Source organism: Anabrus simplex, chromosome 12, assembly GCF_040414725.1.
Source record: "Anabrus simplex isolate iqAnaSimp1 chromosome 12, ASM4041472v1, whole genome shotgun sequence".
In the NCBI taxonomy this organism is placed as follows: Eukaryota; Metazoa; Arthropoda; class Insecta; order Orthoptera; family Tettigoniidae; genus Anabrus; species Anabrus simplex.
The window spans coordinates 11,822,222-11,845,819 of NC_090276.1; the positions used below are offsets into that span (position 1 = coordinate 11,822,222).

General features: G+C 39.4%; 1 protein-coding gene across 2 annotated transcripts in view; it reads left to right on the forward strand.

Moving 5' to 3' along the window:
- Window positions 1-23,598, forward strand: part of MSBP (membrane steroid binding protein) — a 43,869-nt gene that overhangs the window by 5,896 nt on the left and 14,375 nt on the right. For both annotated transcript variants that reach the window (XM_067156436.2, XM_067156437.2), the window contains exon 2: window positions 9,322-9,471. In XM_067156436.2, the coding sequence (XP_067012537.1) occupies window positions 9,322-9,471 (150 nt within the window). The remainder of the gene's footprint in view (window positions 1-9,321; window positions 9,472-23,598) is intronic.

The window sequence follows — 23,598 nt, forward strand, 5'->3', positions numbered from 1 at the left end:
AGAGCGCTTGCCTTTTGAGCCCAACTTGATGGGGTCATTCGTGGCTTAGTCCAGTGATATTTGAAGAGGTATTCAGTAATTTTCATTTTTTGCCTATAGTGATGGATGACACTCACCTTTTTGCAATCCTGGTTTGTGACTTTGTTTTATACCACCTATTTAAGTTGCCTCTGTGGATCAGTGGTAGAGTGTCGGCCTCCAGATCCCAAGATAGCGGGTTCAAACCCGGCAGAGGTAGTCGGATTTTTGAAGGGCGGAAAAAAGTCCATTCGACACTCCATGTCGTACGATGTCGGCATGTAAAAGATCTCTGGTGACACATTCGGTGTTTACCCGACAAAATTCGTTTAAAAATCTCAGCCATAGACGCCCAAGAGAGTTTCGGTTTACTCTGTGTGCCATCTAGTGAGCCTAGAGTAAAACGGAACGTCGAAATTGACGAGCAGACAGCCAGATGGCGTCAAATTGAAATGTCTGCACACGGTAGCTGAGGCCATATGATGATTATTATTATTACCACCTATTTAGTACGTATAAAATGGTCGAAACTAGTAGTTACAAAGAAAGATTGTAAAAAGTGATATTTGAAGGGTCTCAAATATGTTGGCTTCGCATCGGTATATTTACTGGTACGTAAAAGAACTCCTGCGGAACAACATTCCGTCACCTTGGCATCTCCGTAAACTGTAAAACTTAGTGATACGTAAAACCAATAACAATATTATTTATTCTGTGGCTGCATTTTAAGGTGATTATTATAGATAACTAAGGAAACTAATGTAGATTTGTCAGTCAGTACTTGATAGTAGGCACGAACCCCACTGTTGACAGCTGTGAAGATGGTTTTCTGTTAGTTTCCCATTTTCAAAACCAGGTGTATGGGTTACCAACTTTGCTAACAACTGATAAGTACTAGTGGCTTGATGGGACAGTAGTCCCAATTTATTGAGACTTGTTCTTCACGAAAGTAAGCATACCAGCGTAGGTGGTAGCATCGTTCTGTACAAGTATTTCTGTTTGTATGATGTTCTTTATGTATACCGTATCGTCATCTCAGACCTGTTCACTACCTGTAGACCCTACATCCGTTGGAGCCTTCCACATACTATGAAAATACAGGAAATAAAACCATGTAATATGTGACCACAATAATAAATACCTTAAGGAGCACAGATTATCGTGATACACCAACATTAACTATCGGGAGTCTTCACACAATCAATATTATTATTGCAATATATGTATGAAAATGTTCAGTTCCTACAAGGTCCAATATTTTGAGACATTCTTTCTCCTAACTGCTTGATTAGTACATCTACAGTAATTGTCTGCTTGGTTCTGTGCAGTGCCCAGCATGTCATGAATTACCTGCTATTGCCAGTGCAATAGGAGTGTTTAAGAAAAAGATGATGATGATGATGATGATGATGCTTGTTGTTTTAAGGGGCCTAACATCGAAGGTCATCAGCCCTTAAGAAAAAGAAAGCAGAGATTGTGAGAAGGGCATTCATTACACATGGGTTTATGAGTTTGCTGAGAGAACTTTCTGCATATTTATGTTCTTAATGAAACATAATGCTTCAGAGGAACAATTTAATTTTCACCAATATCCTGGAATTATCTCTGGATACTCCGTTTTTTCCCTGCCATCTTTCATTCCTGCAACACTCCAATATTTCATCCTGTCGATCATTAATCATTGCCCCAGAGGAGTGTGACAGGTTTTGGCAGCCAGCATAATTTCTACCCTTGCAGCTAGATAGGGGCTTCGTTCATTTCATTCCTGAACCTGTCGAATGACTGGAAACAGGTTTTGAATTTTCATTTTCAAGGTAGCACTTCTCTGCTCTAATGAGCAAGTGGCTGTGCGATTTGGTTCACTTAATTATCGGCTTGCGTTCGGGAGATAGTGGGTTCAAACCCCACTGTTGGCAGTCCTGAATGTGGTTTTCTGTGGTTTCCCATTTTTACACCAAGCAAATGCTAGGTCTTTACCTTAATTAAGGCCATGGTCGCTTCCTTCCTGCTCATAGCTCTTTCCTATCCCATTGTCGTCATGCGACCTGTCTGTGTCAGTGCGACGTAAAGCAAATTGTAAAAAAAAAAATATTAAAAAATCCAAAAAAAAAAAAAAAAAAGTACTTGGCTGTAGTTAAGGCCAAGGGCTGATGATCTTAAAATAGAAGATGTAGAACCCTTTACACTTTCTCAAAGTTGGATGTTAAAATTTAATTTGGACTTGAGGACATGTATCCTATAGCAAAAATGTTGCGCACTGGGTGAAAAAGGCTTACACTAGCGTATTTATGCACTTTTGCTTGTAAGCTTCAGTTGCGAACCTCTCTCAGCTGGGTCCTTTTGGTAAGGAAGTTTAGATTTACTGAGGATCTTACATATTTCAGGGTCTTTGGTACAAAGTTTTAAGTTTGTGTAGGACGCCTGAAAGTGCCTCATTAATTCATATCTATTTTCATCTTTATATCTACCTCTATTAGTATATACAAAGGTCGATCAAATATAAATGGGAGTTTTGTTCCTGAACATCAACAGTTGATAGGACTGGCCCCGCGCTTCTGCTATGCTTAGGCGTGACCATTAGGAGTGGGGAGAACGATATCGGAGCAACAGGTGCATCCCACCACTGCGCAACCCATAATTATGAAATTTCTTGCTCGTGAAGGAGTTACAGTGGCAGAAATTTGCCGGAGATTGACTGCACAGTTCGGTGATCGAACATTGTCAAGGACGTGTGTATTTGCCTGGCATAAAATGTTCAAGGAAGGACGAGAACGTATGAAAAATCAGCAACACGATTGCTGTCTTCGGACCAGCATTACAGACGAAAACATTTGTGCAGTTAAAGACATTATTGATGACGATCGACGGGCGAGAGTATCAGAAATTGCAGAACAAATCTGAATCAGTTATGGGAGGTGTCAAGCAATCATCACAAATGACCTACAGTTCTGTAAAGTGTGTTTCAGATGGGTCCCTCTCCTTTTGACCGAAAATCTGAAGTTGAGATGTTTGGCGATCTGTCAGAGGTTTTCAGAGCCGGTCTTCAGCCACATGCAGATTTAACAATATCGCCTTACAAAGCAATTTGATTGGTGAAGTTCAGAACTGAAAAAATGACAACGGAGCAAGATATCAAATTAGTTTTTCAAATTATTTATGTGTATGACCAACCCTCTAACGCTCATATACCCGGCTCACATCATTTCCAACCACCCTGTATGGACATACAGTTGAACCTGAGTTATACGTATATTAAGGTAAAGAGCAGATTATTCTTATGAGGGCGGATCAAATATAAACAGGAATTATTTTTTAAATTTTATTGCATCAACCAAAATTAAATATACATATAGAGATCACTTTTCTACAGTGTCTTCCCTTCGATACACATTTTTATCCATTGGATTGGTAAGTTTTGTTGCCATTCTGATAGAAAGAAGAGGGAGGTGTGCGGAGCCAGTTGCGCACAAACTCTTCTACACTTTCATAATCATTGAACTGCTGTCCTCCTAGGTCTTGTTTGAGTGGTCCACACGAATGGTGGTCACAGGGCAATAAATCTGGACTGAAGGAGGGTGTTCCAGAGGTGTCCAGTGGATTTCCTGCAGTTTTTATGCATTATAGCGGCAGTACGGGGCCTTGAATTGTCACGGAGAAGAATGACGTGTCGGATCGGTTGTCAGCGTCGCTTGTTGCAATACGGAGCTTTTGTTTCATCCAAAAGGTGACAGTAATATACTGCATTAATTGTCCTTTGTTCGTAAAGAGAATCCACCAGCAAAACATCTACGGAGTCCCAGGAAACAGTTGCAAACACCTTTCCAGCAGATACGCATGTTTTGGCCTTGACTGGACCTGCTTCTTCTCTTCGCCGCCACTCCATGCTTGCTTGCTTTGGCTCTGACCTAAGTTTCATCGCAAGTCGCAATACAACACAAGAAATCCTGTCCTTCCTCCTTGTAATGACGCAAGTGTGTCTATTAAGGTGTGTCTGACAAACTTCCTGGCGTAAAATTTTTGTTCCTGGTTGAGGAGACGAGGAACCCACCTGGCAGACAATTTTCTGCAATGGAGTTCATCTCGGATGATGGTTTGAACACTTCCGTAACTTATTTCTACGGTTAAAACAATTTGGAAAATTTTTATTCACCAATAATGTCACGAATGGCAACGATGTCTGCAGTGATGCTTGTCCGCAGTCTCCTTTCGTGAAGTTTATTTTCCACAGCTTCTCTCCCTGCCACATGTTTTTTTGAAAATTTCAGAAGGTTTGATGCCCTTTTTTGGGAGAAATTTGATAGTGATGCGTTGTGCAACAGACATGTGCGCCTCTTGCTCACTCATGGCGTACTGAAGCAGCCCAGCTCTCCACAGTTGTTCGCACTTGCAAACCCCTCCTCCAGACACCCCCACCAACATTCTGGCAAAGCCCTGCGAATTATTACTAACAGCAGCAGTACATTCAAATTCCCTTTTTTATTTGATCTGCTTTTATAACTAAGAATTACTTACAAATCAGGTTTAGATGTGTCATAACATTATTGAAATAATTTTCTCTATTTTCAGGAATAAGACTGAAGGCAGGTTATTTCAGAGATATAAGTTAACAACACAAGTACTGCTAATTCTTTTAATGCCCACAAGGTGGATGAAACATGTCCTCAGTTAGCGTATTTTATGTGGACTTGAAGAATAAAATAACTACAGTAATAGTATTGTAAAGGTGTAATTTTTTGTTTAGAATCTTAAAGATTATACTATTGACAATACGGGCTTAAACTGAAATTCGCCGGGCAGAGTGGCTGAGACAGTTGAGGCGCTGGCCTTTTGAGCCCAACTTGACAGGTTCAATCCTGGCTCAGTCTGATGGTATTTGAAGGTGCTCAAATACGTCAGCCTCGTCTTGGTAGATTTACTGGCAAGTAAAAGAACACCTGCAGACTAAATTCCGGCACCTCGGTGTCTCCAAAAAACGTAAAAGGAGTTAGTGAGAGACAAAGAAAATAACATTTAAAAAAATGAAATTCATATCTTGTCATAACTGAGACCTGTCTCAACTTTGTGTGTGAGAGAGGATCTGAAGGAAATTGGCCTTAAACCAGCAGACGCCACAGATAAGATAAAATTAAATGAAAAATTATCCAGGACATAAACATCTGCTTCTCACAGATAAGAAAGAAAGTCATAACACACAGATTTTCAACTTTGGTTTTAGGGGATGATTTCCACCTTCCAATACTTTTTAATATTCTAATATTTTCAACACCAGATAGCGATCAGAACGCATGAAAAAAGTATTCGAAGGACTGCAAGAACCGAACAGCCTCTTCAAAGAGACTTGGATAATGGACTGATTACAGTGATACAGGGGAAAAAAATTATGGAAAACTATTTGTGGGGAGACAGAGAAATTCATGGCTTAAAAGACCTGCGGCACTGGTATGGATGAACATCGGGCGAGTTGGCCGTGCACGTAGAGGCGCGCGGCTGTGAGCTTGCATCCGGGAGATAGTAGGTTCGAATCCCACTATCGGCAGCCCTGAAGATGGTTTTCCGTGGTTTCCCATTTTCACACCAGGCAAATGCTGGGGCTGTACCTTAATTAAGGCCACGGCCACTTCCAACTCCTAGGCCTTTCCTATCCCATCATCGCCATAAGACCTATCTGTGTCGGTGCGACGTAAAGCCCCTAGAAAAAAAAAAAAAAAAGAACATCCATTGAAATCTTCAAGCCCTTGTTTCCCGAGTTATCATAATCAATTGGATCGCCAACCTTCATAGGGAAATGGCATCGTAAGAAGAAGAGGGTAATCCTATGTAGTCTTAAAATTGAAATTGATTATACACACACACACACACACACACACACACACACACACACACACACACACACACACACACACTGGGTGTCTCACCTAATAGTCGTCAGGTGCCTTTTCGCTGGCGTTTCATTCGTTTTCGTAATGTGAGCACAGACAGACTGTTCATATGTCATGCGATGTCCAGTGCGAATGGAAAACGTTTAGGTTCTCACTGCAAACTAAATATTGTTTTTAAGTGCCAAATCGATAGAACAGCCTCATATTAGTCTATTGTGATACTCTGTTCAACGATATTTGTTGAATGTGACAGGAAAGCTTCCCTGGTTGCGCTGCCTTTCAGTGCGCTGTGCTGTCTCCACACTACTGTCATACAACAGCCTCACTCAGCCGCTACTGGAAATACTAACTCATTCTCTTGGTGTACTTCGTCGTTAATTTGACCTGTGTTATGTACTTAATTGTGTTAATCTTGCTTTATAAAAAAAATCTTACATTCCATTTGGATAAGTTTCTAATTAAAAGGATAAGTTGAAGATGAGTTGATGACTGAATCGAACGGTAGCAAAAGTGAGAACGAATCTATTTCAGGTGTAAGTATTGTGTGCACCATATAGAGGGAAACAATTCGGACAAGAAACGTGAGACTGATCAGATGTGAGTATGTTTGTCTTAATCTTTAGTGTAAGAAACTACAAGCTTAATTTTCTCATTAATTTCTTGAATATCTTTTTCTCCTTCATTCAAAATTATTATTGAATGAAATTAATTAATTTACTATTACCTCCAGTATCACAAAGGCTCAGCTGTTTCGCAGGGCATCAGTTGGGAACCATTGCACTTGCTGTTTATGTAAGTAGGCAAGCCTACCAACTAGAGTATTTACCCGTGACACCTACTTGGACTCCATAACTAGCCATTCACTCTCCCCATTTTTCTGAGCTTGAGACCAGCATCTAGGTGGGCAGGATTGCCCCTCAGATGGCTGGGGTATAGCCAAATCTTGCGTATCCTAATTATAAACTCCATTGGTTTAGGGTGACTTTTCTAGTGTGATAATTTAGTGACATTTTCACAGGCTTCTCGCCAAGGTGATTAAGGTACAAATCTCAGCCAATGCATATGGGTGGTTTGAAATGGAAAGTCACATCCTTATGTGGTTTGCATTCCGTATAAAATTGGAGGTCACATGGCCAGAATCACAAAATTAACAATTGCGTAAAATTAAAAGTTTTCTTTCGAGAGTGAATTTTTACTTGCAGAAATCTGTTAAGTGGCTAAGCCATCTTCACAACTCTCTTCCTTATTGTGATTAGTGATTTTTCTTATCCAGCCAAGTATTGATTTCTCCACTTCCACAACGCAAGTCTTGCCTTACGTAGTAGTATGTTCAAGGTCTTCAACATATGAAGAAACTTTTGTAGAATTTGGCAGTTGATGTGAACCTTGTTGCTGGCCTTGGCCTTTAATCTTTGATGATAAGCAAATTCTCAGCAAATGCTAGGAGATTGATGCTAGCAAGACTGGAGATTTTCTCTGTAGGAATAGGTTCCAGTCAGCCAGTGGTCATTTTACATCTCTTATTCGAGGCTTCATACACATTTCTGGTAAAAGGTGAACCTTATCAGAGACTGTGTTACCCAGGAAATTAGCAGAGCTAATGAAGTGCAGGGTGTTCACTGGCAAGCACAGCTCAACACAGGCAACAGTGCCTGTCGATGATCTGCAGGGATTCTCAACTTGGAAGCATGGGATAGTGATCACGGGACCCCTAACTGAATCCAATATTGCTTCCACCTTGCATCGTGCTTCTTACTTTCACTTTGCTGTCCAACCTCCATTGGTCAACTCTTGTTCTCTTCCGTCCTCAAAGGTGTTAGGTGTGCAAAGCCTGGGGATTCTTTAATTATTACACCTTTTCATGGCCTTTCCTTTCCAGTTACCCATATTCTTTCCCTTCTCTGTTAAGGGTTAAGAGAGGATGGTTTTTTTACACCAGGCAAATGCTGGGGCTGTACCTTAAATATGGCCACGACCGCTTCCTTCCCACAAATGGTTGCCCAGTTTTATTCTCTCTTGAAACAATCACCATAACTAGAGAAAATGTCTCACTTCAGTGAGAGGCTAGCTTCTTTCCAGGCTTGATCTTCAGCTGCAAATTAAAATTGCAGCACCATGGCAACACTGATAAGCTATATATACAGAAAGTGAAGGTTTAAGAGGTACTGCCATGGTATTTCCCCACTGTTCGTGTGATTATCATGTGACATTGCAAGAACACAACAACAACCTTTGTGTCGCCTTTGGACATGGGAGAGTTATTACATGTAATAAATATCATTTTTGGTCCGTATTGATGATATTTGATTGAAATAATAACATTAAGTTATTTATTAGACCACCTAATCAATACAAAATCGTCCTACCAACTGTTGATGTTCATGAACAAAAATGCCGTTTTATATTTGATTGACCTACATATACCATTTTTTCAGACTGACTTTGCTGTATGGATATGAAAGCTGGGTGAACTCTGGATACCGTATGTTATTCATAAGTTACTAGTAACAGACATTAAAATAGCGAGAATGATTGTTAATACAAACAGGTGGGATGAATGGCAGAAAGGCATTAAAAATCAGGAGATAAAGGTTAAGTTAGGAATACATTCAATGAAGCCATACATATCAACCTACTCTGCCGATAGATTCGTATGAGGCGAATGGAAGATGCTAGGTTTCCTAAGAGAATAATGAACTGGGACTTGGCGGGTAAGTGAACGGTTTTTAATAATTCAGTGTAAGAGGTGTGCAACTAAACAGTGGATATATTCTATGTTTTGTTTCAAGATTTCAAGACCTGAAAATATTTGTGTAATTATTTTTTTTAAATTGCATGATAGTTTAAAGCAAGATAGTGTGTCTCTATTTCTCGGTTAATCATGCCTCAACTTCTGGACTTATTTAGCTGAATTTGTGGATATGTCAGATATTCAGTTCAAATACAAGCTTATTCTGATTTGTGAATAATTAACCTTTTCTAAATGGGCATTAATAAGAAGGTATTTATAGAACTTGCACATGCTTTGTCTGCTAAAAGCCAAAATAACAGACAAATTATTAATCCTGTTGCCAAATAAAGCCTTGCTTGTGTTCTGAAACTTTGGGTTTCTACAAAATGGCCATCATTTTCTTCTTAATGGATCTGTAGGCAATTCGGCCTTTATGCGTTAAGACGCGAATCTCAGCACCGGCCACCCGAGTGTTGCTCCGCTGGGTATTTAGCAAGTTCTTGGTAGGTCCTGCTAATTTTCCAACATGACAGAAAATAAGACCATTGCAGTGAGCAATAGCAAAGTGGCTACCATGTGACAAACTCTACATCCCTACAAGTAGTTCCCTAAGTAGTTGTGTATTGGAATTTTGATACCATATATTCTAGAGTGTGAAGAATATAATTATTTATTGTAATGCCTCTTGACCAGGTGGCCCTTATTCTGCCTTTGCTGGTCGTGACGCATCACGAGGTTTGGCGACGTTCTCTGTGGTGAGTTCCAAGGATGAATACGATGATCTCAGCGATCTCAACACCATGGAGATGGAGTCTGTTCGTGAGTGGGAGATGCAGTTCAAAGGTAAGTTCTTATGGTGTATCACTTATTTATGAACCTGAATGCATAATTGTCAAGGAAAAAATAAAAAAAAACAGTGTCTGTTGCAATGTACATGGAATTTTGGCATTTTTTAACGCTGCTTCTTTGTTTACAACTACGATAGACCCTCTCATGTCCAGTGGCACACCCCAATACTGATGCAATGGAAATCGTCAGAGAGCTATAGGATATTCAGTGGGACATTGTCGGTCAGTGTAGATGAGTAGCTAGCGGAAGGAGATGTCACTTAGCTCACCAGCAAAGAGCTTAATGATGATCAAATTGCTACATTGTTCTTCAGGCTGATGTTAGTGAAAATGATGCAGACTTAGGAGGTGGAGATAATGATAAAGAAGAAAATAAAGAAAACGGATAGATTAGTCACTCTTTCATGCTGAAATACATCAAACAGCATCCTGTGGCAACATCTATGAATATGTTGTGGGTAAAGAAATGGAAGGATGCATGCGCAGGATCAAGACTGTCTTTCTGAAACAAAACAACATTACAGGCCTTTTCCACCAAATTCCTTCTGTAAAGTAAATAAAATGTTTATAGTACTACACCTTTTAACTCTTTGCCGTCCCTAACGCTCCGGAGCGCTCGAATATTATCACCCACCTGCTGAGCTGAACGCTCCAAAGTGCTCATCACACTCACATTCATTAGAAGTGTTTTGAGAGGAATATTGAAGGGTCTTGTGAAACCATACTATATTCCCTTGACTCAGCAAGCTGTCAGGACCTTGTTGACAGCATTTCCTCTGTGTATTTCCCAAGCAGACCTACTTTATAAACATCGCCTTTAGTTAGAGGTTATTGTTGTTCAAGTTCACACCGTCGTCTAATCGCGGTTTAGTGTCGAAAGGTTCTTATGCTGTCAACAAATTCAGATTCTGTGATTGATGGTACAGTGAAGCAAAAAACTGGTAAAGGCAACGAAGAAATAGAAATTGTGTGTCCTCATGCTGTCATAAATTACTCAAAACATATGGGTGGTGTGGACATGATTGATCAGAAAAGAGAATACTACACGGTGGGCGATCGTCTAAAAAATGGTGGAAATTTATTTTTCATTTTGTGATCAATGTGTGTGTTGTGAACAGTTTCATTGTGAACAGTTTCATTCTTTGAGTAACCGACCAGCTCTCACAGCTCATGGAAACAGATAGCTGAACTTCCAGCACAACTTGGTGCAACAGCTGATCGGGAACTTCACGTCTCTCAAACGCACGGGCAGGAAAAGAAGTTCACCCATTGGCTGTCCATCCTCTAAATTATTTAATTCTCTTGTGAAGATACCTGGTCATGCCAAAATGTGTGCTTTGTGTTTACAAATGAAAAATAGGGCAACTTCTGAGAGAGGAAAACAAACAACTTTCAAATGTAAGCAGTGCGATCTACCAGTGTGCAGGATAGGGTGCTTTGTGGAATACCATCAGGAGCGAAATGTGGATATTCAAAATTGGAGTGAGTGTACATTTATATGCACTAATCATTTAGGAATGAATTGCGAAATAAATTACATTTATATCTTTATTCGTTTGACTTCTAGCTATTTTCTTTTAAAGGGTGGTAATTATGCTGCTGTGCCTATTGGGATTTAACACGTTGGGTGCCACGTGCCGCCATACGGCGTCACGGTGGTCTACAAATCTGAGATGGCGTGACACCATATGGCGGCACACCGTTCTTGAAATCAGAGTTGGCGTGACGCCATATGGCGGCACAGTTGAGTTTCAGGCGATGCGCCGTAGATAATCAGCTGTGACATCTATGCGCGTAAAATTGGTACTACGTGAAGGGCGAACTTCAGGGTCTATTCCAGGTATGTATTTTTACTGTATGCCACCATGTGGCGCCACAGTATTCTTCCGAAGCCACTGTCTGGCCAGTGGTCTTTGTCACAGGTGAAAGCGCGCCAAGCTTTGTTTATTCCTCGTTTACGTACGTATTATCACTCAGTTTATATAGTTGTGCAAAAATATAAAAAATGGAAGATATTGGTAATAATCTTACGAGGGAACACATACATGTGTTACACTCGGATTCGGTTGAAATTTGGTAGGAATATTCGTGGGAGGCAGTAGAATGCCAAGGTGAAAACTGCATGTACCCAGCGCAAGTTTAAACGCCAAAATTGAGCAAATAAATAGTCATAAAATTAGAAGTACCACGGGAGTATCGGGGTGTGGCGGAGAGGTAGGGAGGAGCGAAGCATCGGACGTGAACCAACCGGGCTGCGTCGAGCTGCGCCAGCAGCCAGGTAGCGTACAGTTAGCGCGTTTCCCTTAACTTCCCGATCAGATGTGCAAAACGTAAATATGAAAACAGCACATGAAACAAGTGTACAAAGGACGATGTTTGAACAACGATGCCAATAAGGTTTGAAAAATTACAACGAGTAACAAGAACTCGGGCATGCCGAGACGCATATTTTCATTGTTTAGAGTTATCAGAAAACTGTTCACAACAATATGTAATGCAATATAAGTACTTGTTTTGCATTTTACTAGGTTTTCATAAATATTGCGTTAATTTGAATTAGGAAATAAATATCCCGTATTGGAAATTCGTATTGAACATTCCATGTCAAAAAATTCTGTGACACCATATGGCGTCACGCTATATTTTATCTTTCCTAAAAATTGATGTGACACCATATGGCGTCACGCATGACCATGGTATGGTGAGATAAAATTTACTTAGTACATCACATAAATACATCCCAAGATTATATAAACAGTCTACAACGCGTACAATTGCTTTGGCACCAGCGGAATGCAATTCAAAAACATGCCTGGCACCAGTGGAATAGTGTGCTACAATCGGCTCGGCACTCAACGTGTTAAAGGACTCTGTCAGAAAACACGGTAATTACGGCCGGGCGGCATCCGTGTTTAAATGGGGGCGGCAAAGGGTTAATACTTTATCAAACAAACAGTCTTTACGGTTAGTGTAGCGATATTATTAAAAAATAAAATAGAATGAAAATACAGCAAACTCTCGATCATTCATTTTAATGCGGACCCGAGACTGGACGGATAACTGAAAAACACAGATAATCCAAAATACTAATATAATGCAACACTTTTTTTCTTTCTAAAAGCAGGTTGGTTTTATTAAGGATTCAAATACACCCTGTTATTCCCAACCCTTTTGCTACAATGCCCTATTTTTCAACATAATCTCCGTTCAATGCTACGGCCTTACGCCACTGTAATATGAGGGCCTGCATGGGTAACACTTGACTGGTCGATGTCGGAGCCAACGTCGTGCTGCATCGATAACCCCATCATCCACTTAGTGCTTCCCGCAGAGTGCATCCTTCATTGGGCCAAACAGACGGAAGTCAGAAGGTGCGAGATCCGTGCTGGGTGTGGAAGAACAATCCACTGATGTTTTGCGAGCTCTTGTTGGGTGCACAGACTTCTGCGAGGACTTGCGTTCTCGTGGAAAAGGCTCGCCATGCTTTTGTCCACTGCCAGGTCTCTGTAGACATCCTGCAAGCACCTATGAATATCTGTGATGCCCTAGTTTTCTGCCAAAAGAAACTCAATAACTGCTCTCTGTTTAGTACGCACCTCCATTACAGATGCCATTTTGCAGGCTAGTTATAGCGCTACCACCTAACGAAAATTAATGAAACTCTACGAGACAAAGCGGAAATGTTCAAAGATGTCCTAAACAAAATTCCAATTTTTAAAAACCAAAATTGGCCAAGAAATAAAATGTGTTACATTATATGTTGAACTGACAACTTATTTCATCAAGCGAGTTGGCCGTGTGGTTGAGGGGCGCGCAGCTGTGAGCTTGCATTCGGGAGATAATGGATGTGAACCCCTCTGTCGGCAGCCGTGAATATGGTTTTCCGTGGTTTCCCATTTTCATACCACGCAAATGTTGGGGCTGTACCTTAATTAAGGCCACGGCCACTTCCTTCTCACTTCTAGCCCTAAGACCTGTGCGTCGGTGTGTCGTAAACTCACTCACTCACTTCTGAGGGATGTGAAGTTCCCTTACTGATCTCACAATCCTCTTCCATTCTTTTCGATCTTGAGTCTGCTCTTCGCATTTTATCAATTTGGAGGGTCTGGCATACCTTGTTGATCTCCATCTTCCAGGTGCTTCAGGGTCGTCCTGAAGGTCTTTTCCCATTAAGAGATCCCTTGTATAGATCTGTTGCTGCTGCTGCTGTTATCCTTCATCCTCAGTACATGTCCAGCACAGAGCAGTCTGTTGGATTCTATCACATCAATTATTGTGTGTTGTTGAGAGAGGGTGTAAATCTCATAATTAGATCTTTTCTGCCAGCTTTGAGAGATAGGATCGAACCCTGGGCGAAATATTTTCTATAAACTTTATTCTCAAAGACTTGCAACTGCTCTGCTCTTTCTTGGTTATACTCCATATCTCAGAACCATACAGAAGTATTGGTCGAATGCTTGTATCGTAGATAATCATTTTTCATTCCTTGTTAATTTGGAGCCTAATACAGGGCTCATAGAATAAAATGCCTTATTTGCATTCTTAATTCTACCTTGGTGTTCCTGTTGCCTTCGGTTTTGTTCATCGATTAATACACCAAGAAATTTAAGCTGCTCTCCTCTTTTAAATATGTATTTCCCAATCTTCAAAGGCAATCTGTCATCCTCCTCATGATTCGGTCTCTGTACAACCATGAAATGTGTCTTTTTATCTTTTACTCGTAAGCCAATTTTTTCTGTCATTTCCTCTCGTTCCACAAATAACTGCCTAGTTTCTAATTCATTGCGGCCAATAAGAACAATATCATCCACACTTGCAAGGACTTTATACTGTCTCCCCAATATGATGCCAGCAGGTACACGAGCTAATTTCCTGATAATCTTCCCAGTGCAATGTTGAATAGAAGAGGAGATAGTGCATCGCCTTGTCTCAGACCAGTTTTTTTCTGGAAGGAACTTGATTTTCTGCCCTTGAGCAAAACACAGCTAACATTACCATCCATACAAAGTTTGCACATGTTAATTAATTTTATGGGAAAGCTAAACTCCATCATGATGTTCCACAGCCCTTCTCTATGGATTGAATCATATGACTTGAAGAAATTCGTGAAGATATAATGAACCGACTCCTTGTGTTCTCACATCTTATTAATAGTCTTAATTGCAAATATGTTGTCTGTAGTGGATCTGTTACTACGAAAACAGTTCTGATAGTCCCCAATAACATTTTCAACAAATGTTTTTTTTAAACGCTGTAAAAGAATAAAAGACAGAATTTTGTAGGCCGTGTTTAAAAAGAGATGTGCCACGATAATTTTGAAGTTCTTCCTTACCCCTCCTTTATGAATTGGGACAATAAGTGATTCCTGCCATTCTTTTGGGATAACTTCATCGTGCCACATCCTTAGAATTATCTTATATAACAGTAGTATTTAAATATTTTATTATTAATGTGCACCTTTTCAGTACAAATTGTATAATGTTTTACATTACATTTACGTTCACTACCTGAAGCTTTAGTGTTTTTTAGACGTATAATACTTTGTAATACCACTTGATATGATGGCTCCGGTATTTGTTCTTCTGATGTGTCATAAAGAATAAAATATATATTTTTAAATTTTTTTGTCATGTAACCATAAGCTTGTAAGGACTGTCCTCCAACATAAAGCTCCATATATTGTAATTTATTATTCATTAAGAATATTCTACCATATTTTTAAGACGCATATTGATATTTTCAAGGACACTTGTTTTTTTTATAACTATTTGTGCTTCTTTTGGAAATTGTATTAATACTATTGCCCTTGGGCGGGAGGGCATTTGACTGTTCAGCAATATTAAGACCTTGCCTCCAAGTCTTTAAATGAGAGAGAACCTACAGTATCATACTGTGATGTGTTTTTGGATAGACAGAGCTTCATGCTGTGTTGCATTTTTTTACATGGTGTATGTTTTTGTGCTTTATTCCGAATGGTTCTTCTGTAGTAAGTGGCTGAGGATGTCTTAGAGGAAGGGACTAAACATGTCCCATTAGATTTTTAATTCCATTTTAACAAGTAAATGCATCGTTTATAGTAGTGAAAAGGTGGAATTTCTCTCAAAATATATTTAAGCTCATACGTTCACTGACCTAGCTATCCTTTCCACTCCACTTCGGTTGTGAATATGATTCGTAGTTGCAAGAATTTTTGATGGGTCTGAAGGCTGAGGTGACCAGCTCTTGTACACTGTTGCTGCTTTAGCGAGTATACCGCGTCACTGTAAAAAATCTCATTCCTATTTGATCCACCTTCGCATAGTCTGACCTTGGTAAAATAATAATTAACCCCACCCCTGGACGTTCCTCTGGCACAAGGCACTGCAGATACTGCTGTGAATAGGAAACTCTTCCTGGTGTGCTGGAGCTGTTTTAGGGGAGAAACATTAAGGAATACTGGGACTGAGTTTTAGGCATATTTTATTGAATATTTAGATTTATCGATTTCAGCATATTACTGTATCCCTGACCATTGCGGGTGAATTAGTGGTATGATTCATCGTCCATGTTCCGCCAGTTTTAAAAGCGCACAGAGACATTTAAATGCCTGCTGCACAGCCATTTAAACACCCTTTTCTGTTTTCGTTCCACACAGAACATTATCCTGTAGACACTCTGCATTTTTCATCAGATCATTATGAAACATGGATTTGAAATACCCTCTGTACTATTGACCGTCCATTGTGCTACTATCTAGCATTGGATATAGGCACTATTACTATGTCATCATTATCATCGATTTTCCTCTCCAGCAAGCTAGGTGCGGGTGTTTACAAGCCTCTTCCATATCGTCCTGTCCATCCACAGCTGATGTTCTACCTTTTACTGCCAGTTTACATCACGTTTGGCACGATCTTTGAAAATTTGCTTTTCCCAACTATCACGAAGCCTCTCGCTGGGCCTCTTACCAACAACATTCCTTTCATAGCTCTTGGGGTCCTAATTGGAGCCATCCTTCTCAAATGTCTATACCATCGTAATTTGCTTAATTCTAAGGTTTCCAACAGGCTCCTGTCCAATCCAAATTGTTGCCGAATACTTTCATTCTTTGCTTTGTCTATCCTTGTCTTTTGTAGACATGACCGAAGGAACTTAATTTCAGTGGCCTGTAGGCGACTATGCAGATCTAGTCAGTGTTGCTGCTTCCAGTCCATGGTACAAGAAATATTTTGTACAGCGTGAGCTTGCAAGCTTGGGGAAATTAATCATCCCAAAGTAATTGACGGAGTGGTAGAATTTTGATGCAGCTTGTATTCTATTGCCTATTTCTTGGTTTATGGTATTGTCAGAAGAAATGAAGCTCCCTAAGTATTTGAAGTTATTGATAATGTTTAGTTCTTCATTTTGCACTTGCAGGTGGACTGCTTCAGGATTTCGACTCGTCACTAAACCGATGGTTTTAGTTCGGCCGATGATCATTCCCATTCTTTCAAATTCTTGCCAAAGATCTAATTTAGCTTGAACTTCTGTTTCTGTCTCACGCCATAGCATGACATCAGCAAATACAAGTGCATTTGTTGTCTGATCATTCATTTTCACTGTTCTTTTAACCTCGTCCATTATAGTAATGAAGAGAAGTGGCGATAGACAACTTCCTTTGGACTCCGCTCTTGGTTTCAAAACAGTTTGACCTGCCTCCTTGAATTTGCACACAGCTCTTTGTCTCTCGCTATAGTTGTTTTATAATACCAATATAAATGGTACAACCGTTTCGCCCCCGTGTGCTAGGCTGGGCTCATCAGTTGGTACGCTGGCAGCCAGGAATGAGTTAGCTGGAAAATTTATAATGTCCAATAACGGACCATTTATATTGGTATTATAAATTTACTCATTCGGAACAATTATTTCTGATTCCCTATGGGAATCAACATCTACATCATAGTTGTTTTACTCGAGCTATAATCTCACCTGCCACTCCTTTATGTTTCGGACATTCTCGTATGTGCTCACGTGGTACATGATCATATGCCTTCTCAATATCCAAGAATACAACTGTAACCATTCTATTTTTATCCCAGTATTTTTCAAAGAGCACTCTTGTCGAAAAAATGTCTAGCATTGATCCTTTCACTCTAAATCCATGTTGTTCTCAAGTTTAGTTTTTCTCTCTAGAATGGTCTCGTATATTTTTAACCCATGAGATAGAAGGGTTACGCCTCTATAGATGTTACACTTCTTTCGGTCAACTTTCTTAAATAGTGGAATTATCACTCCTTGCCTCCAGTCACTGGGGATTTCATTTTCTTCCCAAATTTTTTTTTAGTACTCTGTACAACCATTGTATTCTAGGTTCTCCAAGTGCTTTGATCTTGTTCACACTGAACTCATCCAATCCTGCAGGCTTCTTGTTTTTCATTTTACATATTGCTGTTTCCTTTCCAGCCAGGTCAACTTTCTACATTATAATTTATAGGTTTAGAGGGTTGTGTGTCATCAGTTGTATTACAGTTCAGTAAGTGATTGAAATATCTACTGAACTCTTGTAATATTTCAATTTTATTTCTAGTTACCTCTCTATTTGGAAGCTCTACTGTGTTGATAGTACTATTATCATTTCATTTTTATTTTTTTTTAACAATGCTGTACAGGAGCTTCTTGTGTTTGTCTTGCCCTATTCTATTGGCAAGATCTTCTGTGCATTTCCTTTTCTCAATGTCAACTATTCTTTTGACCTGTAATCTTTTTTCTCTGTAAAATGATAGTTTATCCTTGATTTCACTTGGATTTCCTCGCACTTTGGCACGGTACAGAGCTCTTCTTGCACCATTTCTAGCTGGGACAGCAGCTTTTACATCCTCATTCCACCATGCTGTTTCTTTGGATTTTCTTATTTGGCTCTGCCTTCCACATACTTTCTCAGCTGCCTTCACCAATACTCTCCTCAGGTTATCCCATTCCTCATTTGCAGATCTCAGATCTTCTTATGGTAACATCTTCTGAACATTTTCTCGAAACATTTCCTTCACCCTTGGTTCAGAAAGTCTCCTAGTTTTTATTTTTGGTGTTCTTTTGTTATAAACTTTAGGAGGTCTTCTCTTTGTGATATCGTGCAACCAACAGCCTGTGGTGTCCATCCAAATTTTCACTAGGAATTACTTTGACATCATTTACAATCTTGCAGACTTCACGGTCAGCGAGTATATAATCAATCGCAGTTCCATATTGATCGTCCCAACTATATCTTGTGATCTTATGTGTGTCCCTTTTCTTGTACCAAGTGTTACTTACAACCATATTGTTCCTCATACAGCTGTAACGTGGCAGTTATTAACATATTCACGCCCATATTAGAGTTAATGCCTATAGCGCGTGACCATGCTGTGGACCGTATCCGAGTTAGCCCGGATAAGCGCAACCTTGAACTGGAGCCGTTCCTACGCACCTGGGATCTATTTTGGTCACAAATATGTGCGAGAGAGATGAAAGTAATACCCTTACGAATGCTTATACTCACCATAAACCACATGGCCACGGCGATTTCCCCTCCCAGTGCACTTTGTTTTGTTTTTGAAGGTAGCCTAACTCTGGCACAGTTAGCTGCGTAGTTGGTTTGTGATTGCACAAGCGTGTGTATAATCGCGTTCTGAAGTGTAACCATGGCGTGTAGGGACAATATAAATGATGCAAGTGATGTGAATTTACAAAGCACAGTTTTTCAGCTGCTTGAAAATTATCTTGGCCAGGAGTATACAGTCTATATGGACAATTATTACAATAGCGTTGGACTCGTGAAACAATTACGGGAACAGAACACTTCCGTATGTGGAACAATATGGTCAAATAGGGGTGGACCTAAAGATCTAAAGGAACACCAGGCAATTCTTAAACGGGGGGAAAAAAGTGAACCCGACATACAAGTACAGTCACCTCTCTCCGAAATCTCAGCTCCATCTACTTCTTTAGCTCCAAGTCAAAGTCTCGCGATTTTGCCGCCAAAAAGGGCACCGGCCAAGGATCCATCATTTAGGTTAGATGGGAAGAGAAAAGAGCATATTCTCTTCAAGTTTCCACCATCAAATATAGTCAAGTTCCCCTGAAGAAGGTACAAAGTGTGCTTCAAAAATAAAATTATTAGTGAAACACGCTATTTTTGTGGAAAGTGTGGTGTTCCCATTCACGCAGGAAAGTGTGACGTCTCCTACAGAGATACTAGAGGACTTCATTAAGGTATGTGGAAAATTTTGTTTCCAAATCTTGTTTAGTTTGGAACTTATTGTGGAATGAATTCGTTGTTGTTTGCTCTGCCACTAACAGCTGGAATAGCTGGGCCAGCCCTTTAAATAGCCGCTCAGATGCTGGGCGTGAATGTGTTAAATATTAACAGTAGAGGGGCAGTTAAGAAATATACACAGTAATGTGAGAGGTGGCAGTTTATAAGACAAAAACAGTGAGGCCTCACAGTGCACTGAGATCAGACAGGATAAAAACTAAGGCACACGGTTCAAATACACTGACATTGACCCCAAGCAGTAAATTAATAAAGAGCAGAAGAGAACAGTACATACAAGAAGTAATAAAAGGCAACTTACCTCAAAGGGGTAAATATGTGGAGGGCGAGCTCATAAGTGGATCATTACAATCGTGACCGCTATTAAAGTTATCAGCAAGTAATTTTCAGTAAATTTTAGAGAATAATTCAAAACCGTTACCATGAAAGGCAGTTTAGAAATAGTAAAATTTAATTTTTTTTCTAGTGGCTTTACATTTTTAAAAAAAATTAATAAACAACAGTATATCAGTACAAATGTCCACTAAGGAACCCACAAGATCAAATAATAATTAATTTGTTCTTTTTTAGAATTAGTAGCCCAAAGAAGAAAAAAGGAACTGATTGTTTAACAATAAGAATAATTGACAGAGATAAATGCAGAAAAATGAAACTAAAACTTCAATACAGTGTTAACATAAGGACAAAGTATATTAAAGTTTCCAGGAAGCAGAAACTTAGAAGCAAATGCCCTGGAGAAAATATTACCACCAACACATTAAGACTAAGGTCAGGTCAATAAGGAGTAACTCCTGTATGCATCAGCTTAGGTATTAGTCTGCCAAAATCAGTAACAAGTCTCAAAAATCCCAAAAACCAAAACATTGCCGCAATAAAGGTCTCCAAGACAATGAGAAAATGAAAACATTTGACAAATCACCATAATAAACCGTATGAGCTTCATTTTTTTTTCAATACATACTTAACGACGATACGTGATTACCTAATGTTACCACACCAAGATGAATGAAACAGAATTACAGAGGGGTATTCAAAAATGTTAGCCTTCAGAACTGAGAGGCATATTTAAGCTTATCAGCCAATGGTAATTAAAAACAACAAGATAAAATAATTAACTTTGGGAAAACGGCCTTAAAAGTATAATCCTTCACGAATAGTACATATCTGACATGTTAGGTAGAAGTAATTAAAAACATACAGGAATAATAACTAGGCGCTCAAAATACTGATGGATACAGAATTACAAATGGAAAAGCACAAGGTGATGTCCTTCATAACAAAAGGACAAAGACAAAATAAATTAAACCGAAACATGAAGAATAATGGGATTTAGGAAGGAGGTCAGTAATGAACTAATGATATTTGCTCCCTATTACTATAATACATGAGTAAAGGTAGAAGAGGAGAACCCAAGATCAGAACTTAATAAACAAACAAACACGAAAGGTCAATTTACCATCAAAAACACGATCAGAAGGTAGAAGAAATAGAATAAAAAAGGCACGTACCAAACTTCCCTCCCAAAAGGGATGGGAACCGGGATAAACCCTGGTAATATAAAGACCCTACATCAACGCGAGCGTATATCATGAAATCCAGGCGGAGACTGCAAAATAGCTACTCCAATGGAGCATCCAGTCTCCTATTAATAATAGGGAGAGAGAGGAGGAATACACCAGTCAGGTTCATTCCACAACACAGGACTAAACAGAGAAAGATCTGTGTAGTTCCGCTAACATATTAAGGTGGACATAACTTACTGTAATTCCAATTTTAAAATACCGTTACATACATACACTTCAATTATTCTATCACTGACAGATTCAATCTAGCTACGAACAATATATTTATGAAGTATAAAGTCCACTCTATTTCTTGACTCCAAGTTATTTCCAGACCAGTATAGTTTATAGTCTAGACGGAACTGTCTTATTTCTGCTGACTTCCCTTTGGTTTCACGCATCCCCATAATAAGAATTTCCCTCCTTTCCATCATATCAGCTATTCCTTCATTTTATGTGTCGGTGTTAGAATATTCAAGGTTCCAATCCGGCAACTGGGTCGTGATTAAATTTTGTATCGGGAAAAGCTTCAGGCTGTAAGCCGTCATACGCACTGTGTTGTTGTCGTTGTTTTGAGTTCTTCGATCTGAGGCTCGTATTTGTCTTGAAAGCTATTGCAGTTACTCTCCAACTGACTTGCTAGGGCTAACGTTAGAGAAGATTTTCTGTCAGGGTTATCTCCCTTAGCCTTTAGCAGTCCCCTGCCACATCTGCAAGGCAGCAGCTTCTTGTTGAATTTGTGTCATTTCCTACACAAGCCCCCTAAGGGTGAAAACTCCTCTGTCCATAGCCTTAGCCCCTTAGTTTGTCAGGTTTGGTAACGCGAAATATACAAATACTTCAAATGTTTAAAAATAAATATCGGAAATAGTTGACACGAGAAAATTTTTTCATTTAGATTCTATTTTTTTATGTCGTCGGTCATTCCAGTTGCCTATAAAATACCAATAGATGAACTAATTCTATTTCTGTAATATTTGTGATGACTACAGACTACTGTTTTGAATGGTTACTTCTGTTTACAAACAAGTAAGAGAGAGAGAGAGAGAGAGTTGTATCTTTCTTTTTTTTTTCTTTTTTTTTTGTTTGTAATTTAATGTGATTGTGAAGTTTCTTGCAATTTGTATTGTTTTCTGTGAGTGTATCACTTAGGGATTACAAAATGCATTGATTCTCTTCCCACTGACATATGCTGAAATGCAAAAGCAAAAAGAACAGAAGAAAAAGTGGGAATATTAAAAAATATGCAAGATTTTAGAAAAATGCTATTTTCTCAGTTTCCCATTTTTACACATATAAAACGTCTGTGCTACAGATCTGATGCTTTTATCTTGTAAATCCACATGCATGTTCCTTAGTAATTTATCCATAAACATATATATTATTTCCTTTAGGATTGCACTTCTGATTTACCTGTAAAATATTTTCAACCTTAAAAATTCCAGAATTTTACAAAAAAACATCAGTGAGAGAAAAAATTCTGTCTTCATGGTAAATAATTACAATCTCAAAAATGATGAACCATTTCATTTATATAAGAATAAGGTACTAGCTAATTATAGAAAAATTGTGCTATCTGGATCGGTTTGGCACACTTGACGTTTAGAATATTTGAATGATTTCCATATAAATATTGGAAAATAATATGTATGGAACTAGTAAACTACTGTACATTGTTGAAATTTGGTACAGATATTCATACTACCACATAGTTTCAGCCAACAAAATATTAAGAAGGGATCTTATTTACCTAAAAACCAAACCCAATGGTGCAACAGCACTGAAGGGCCTTGGCCTACCAAGCGACCGCTGCTCAGCACGAAGGCCGGCAGATTATGAAGTGTCGTGAGGTCAACACGTCGAATCCTCTCAGGCGTTATCCTTGGTTTTCTAGACCGGGGCCGCCATCTCACAGTCAGATAGCTTTTCAGTTGTAATCACGTAGGTTGAGTGGACCAGCCCTCTGAGCTAGGTAAAAATCCCTGACCTGGCCGGGAATCGAACCTGGGGCCTCCAGGTAAGAGGCAGGCACGCTACCCCTACACCACAGGGCCAGTTCATAATATTTACAGGAAATAGAAATTTCAGTCTCAGTGTCCCTTAAGATGTGAAGGACACACATGTACACGACTGATGTCTGCTATAGGGTATTAGAAGTTTGTGAAGAGGAGCATAGTCTGACGATGGAAACAATAGATGAATGAACTTCTTGTCATCAGTTGTCGGAACAAGATCGGCAAAATCACTGATCCAGCAGTTCGCTTCAAGATGTCTGGTGCTTAGCCAGATGATG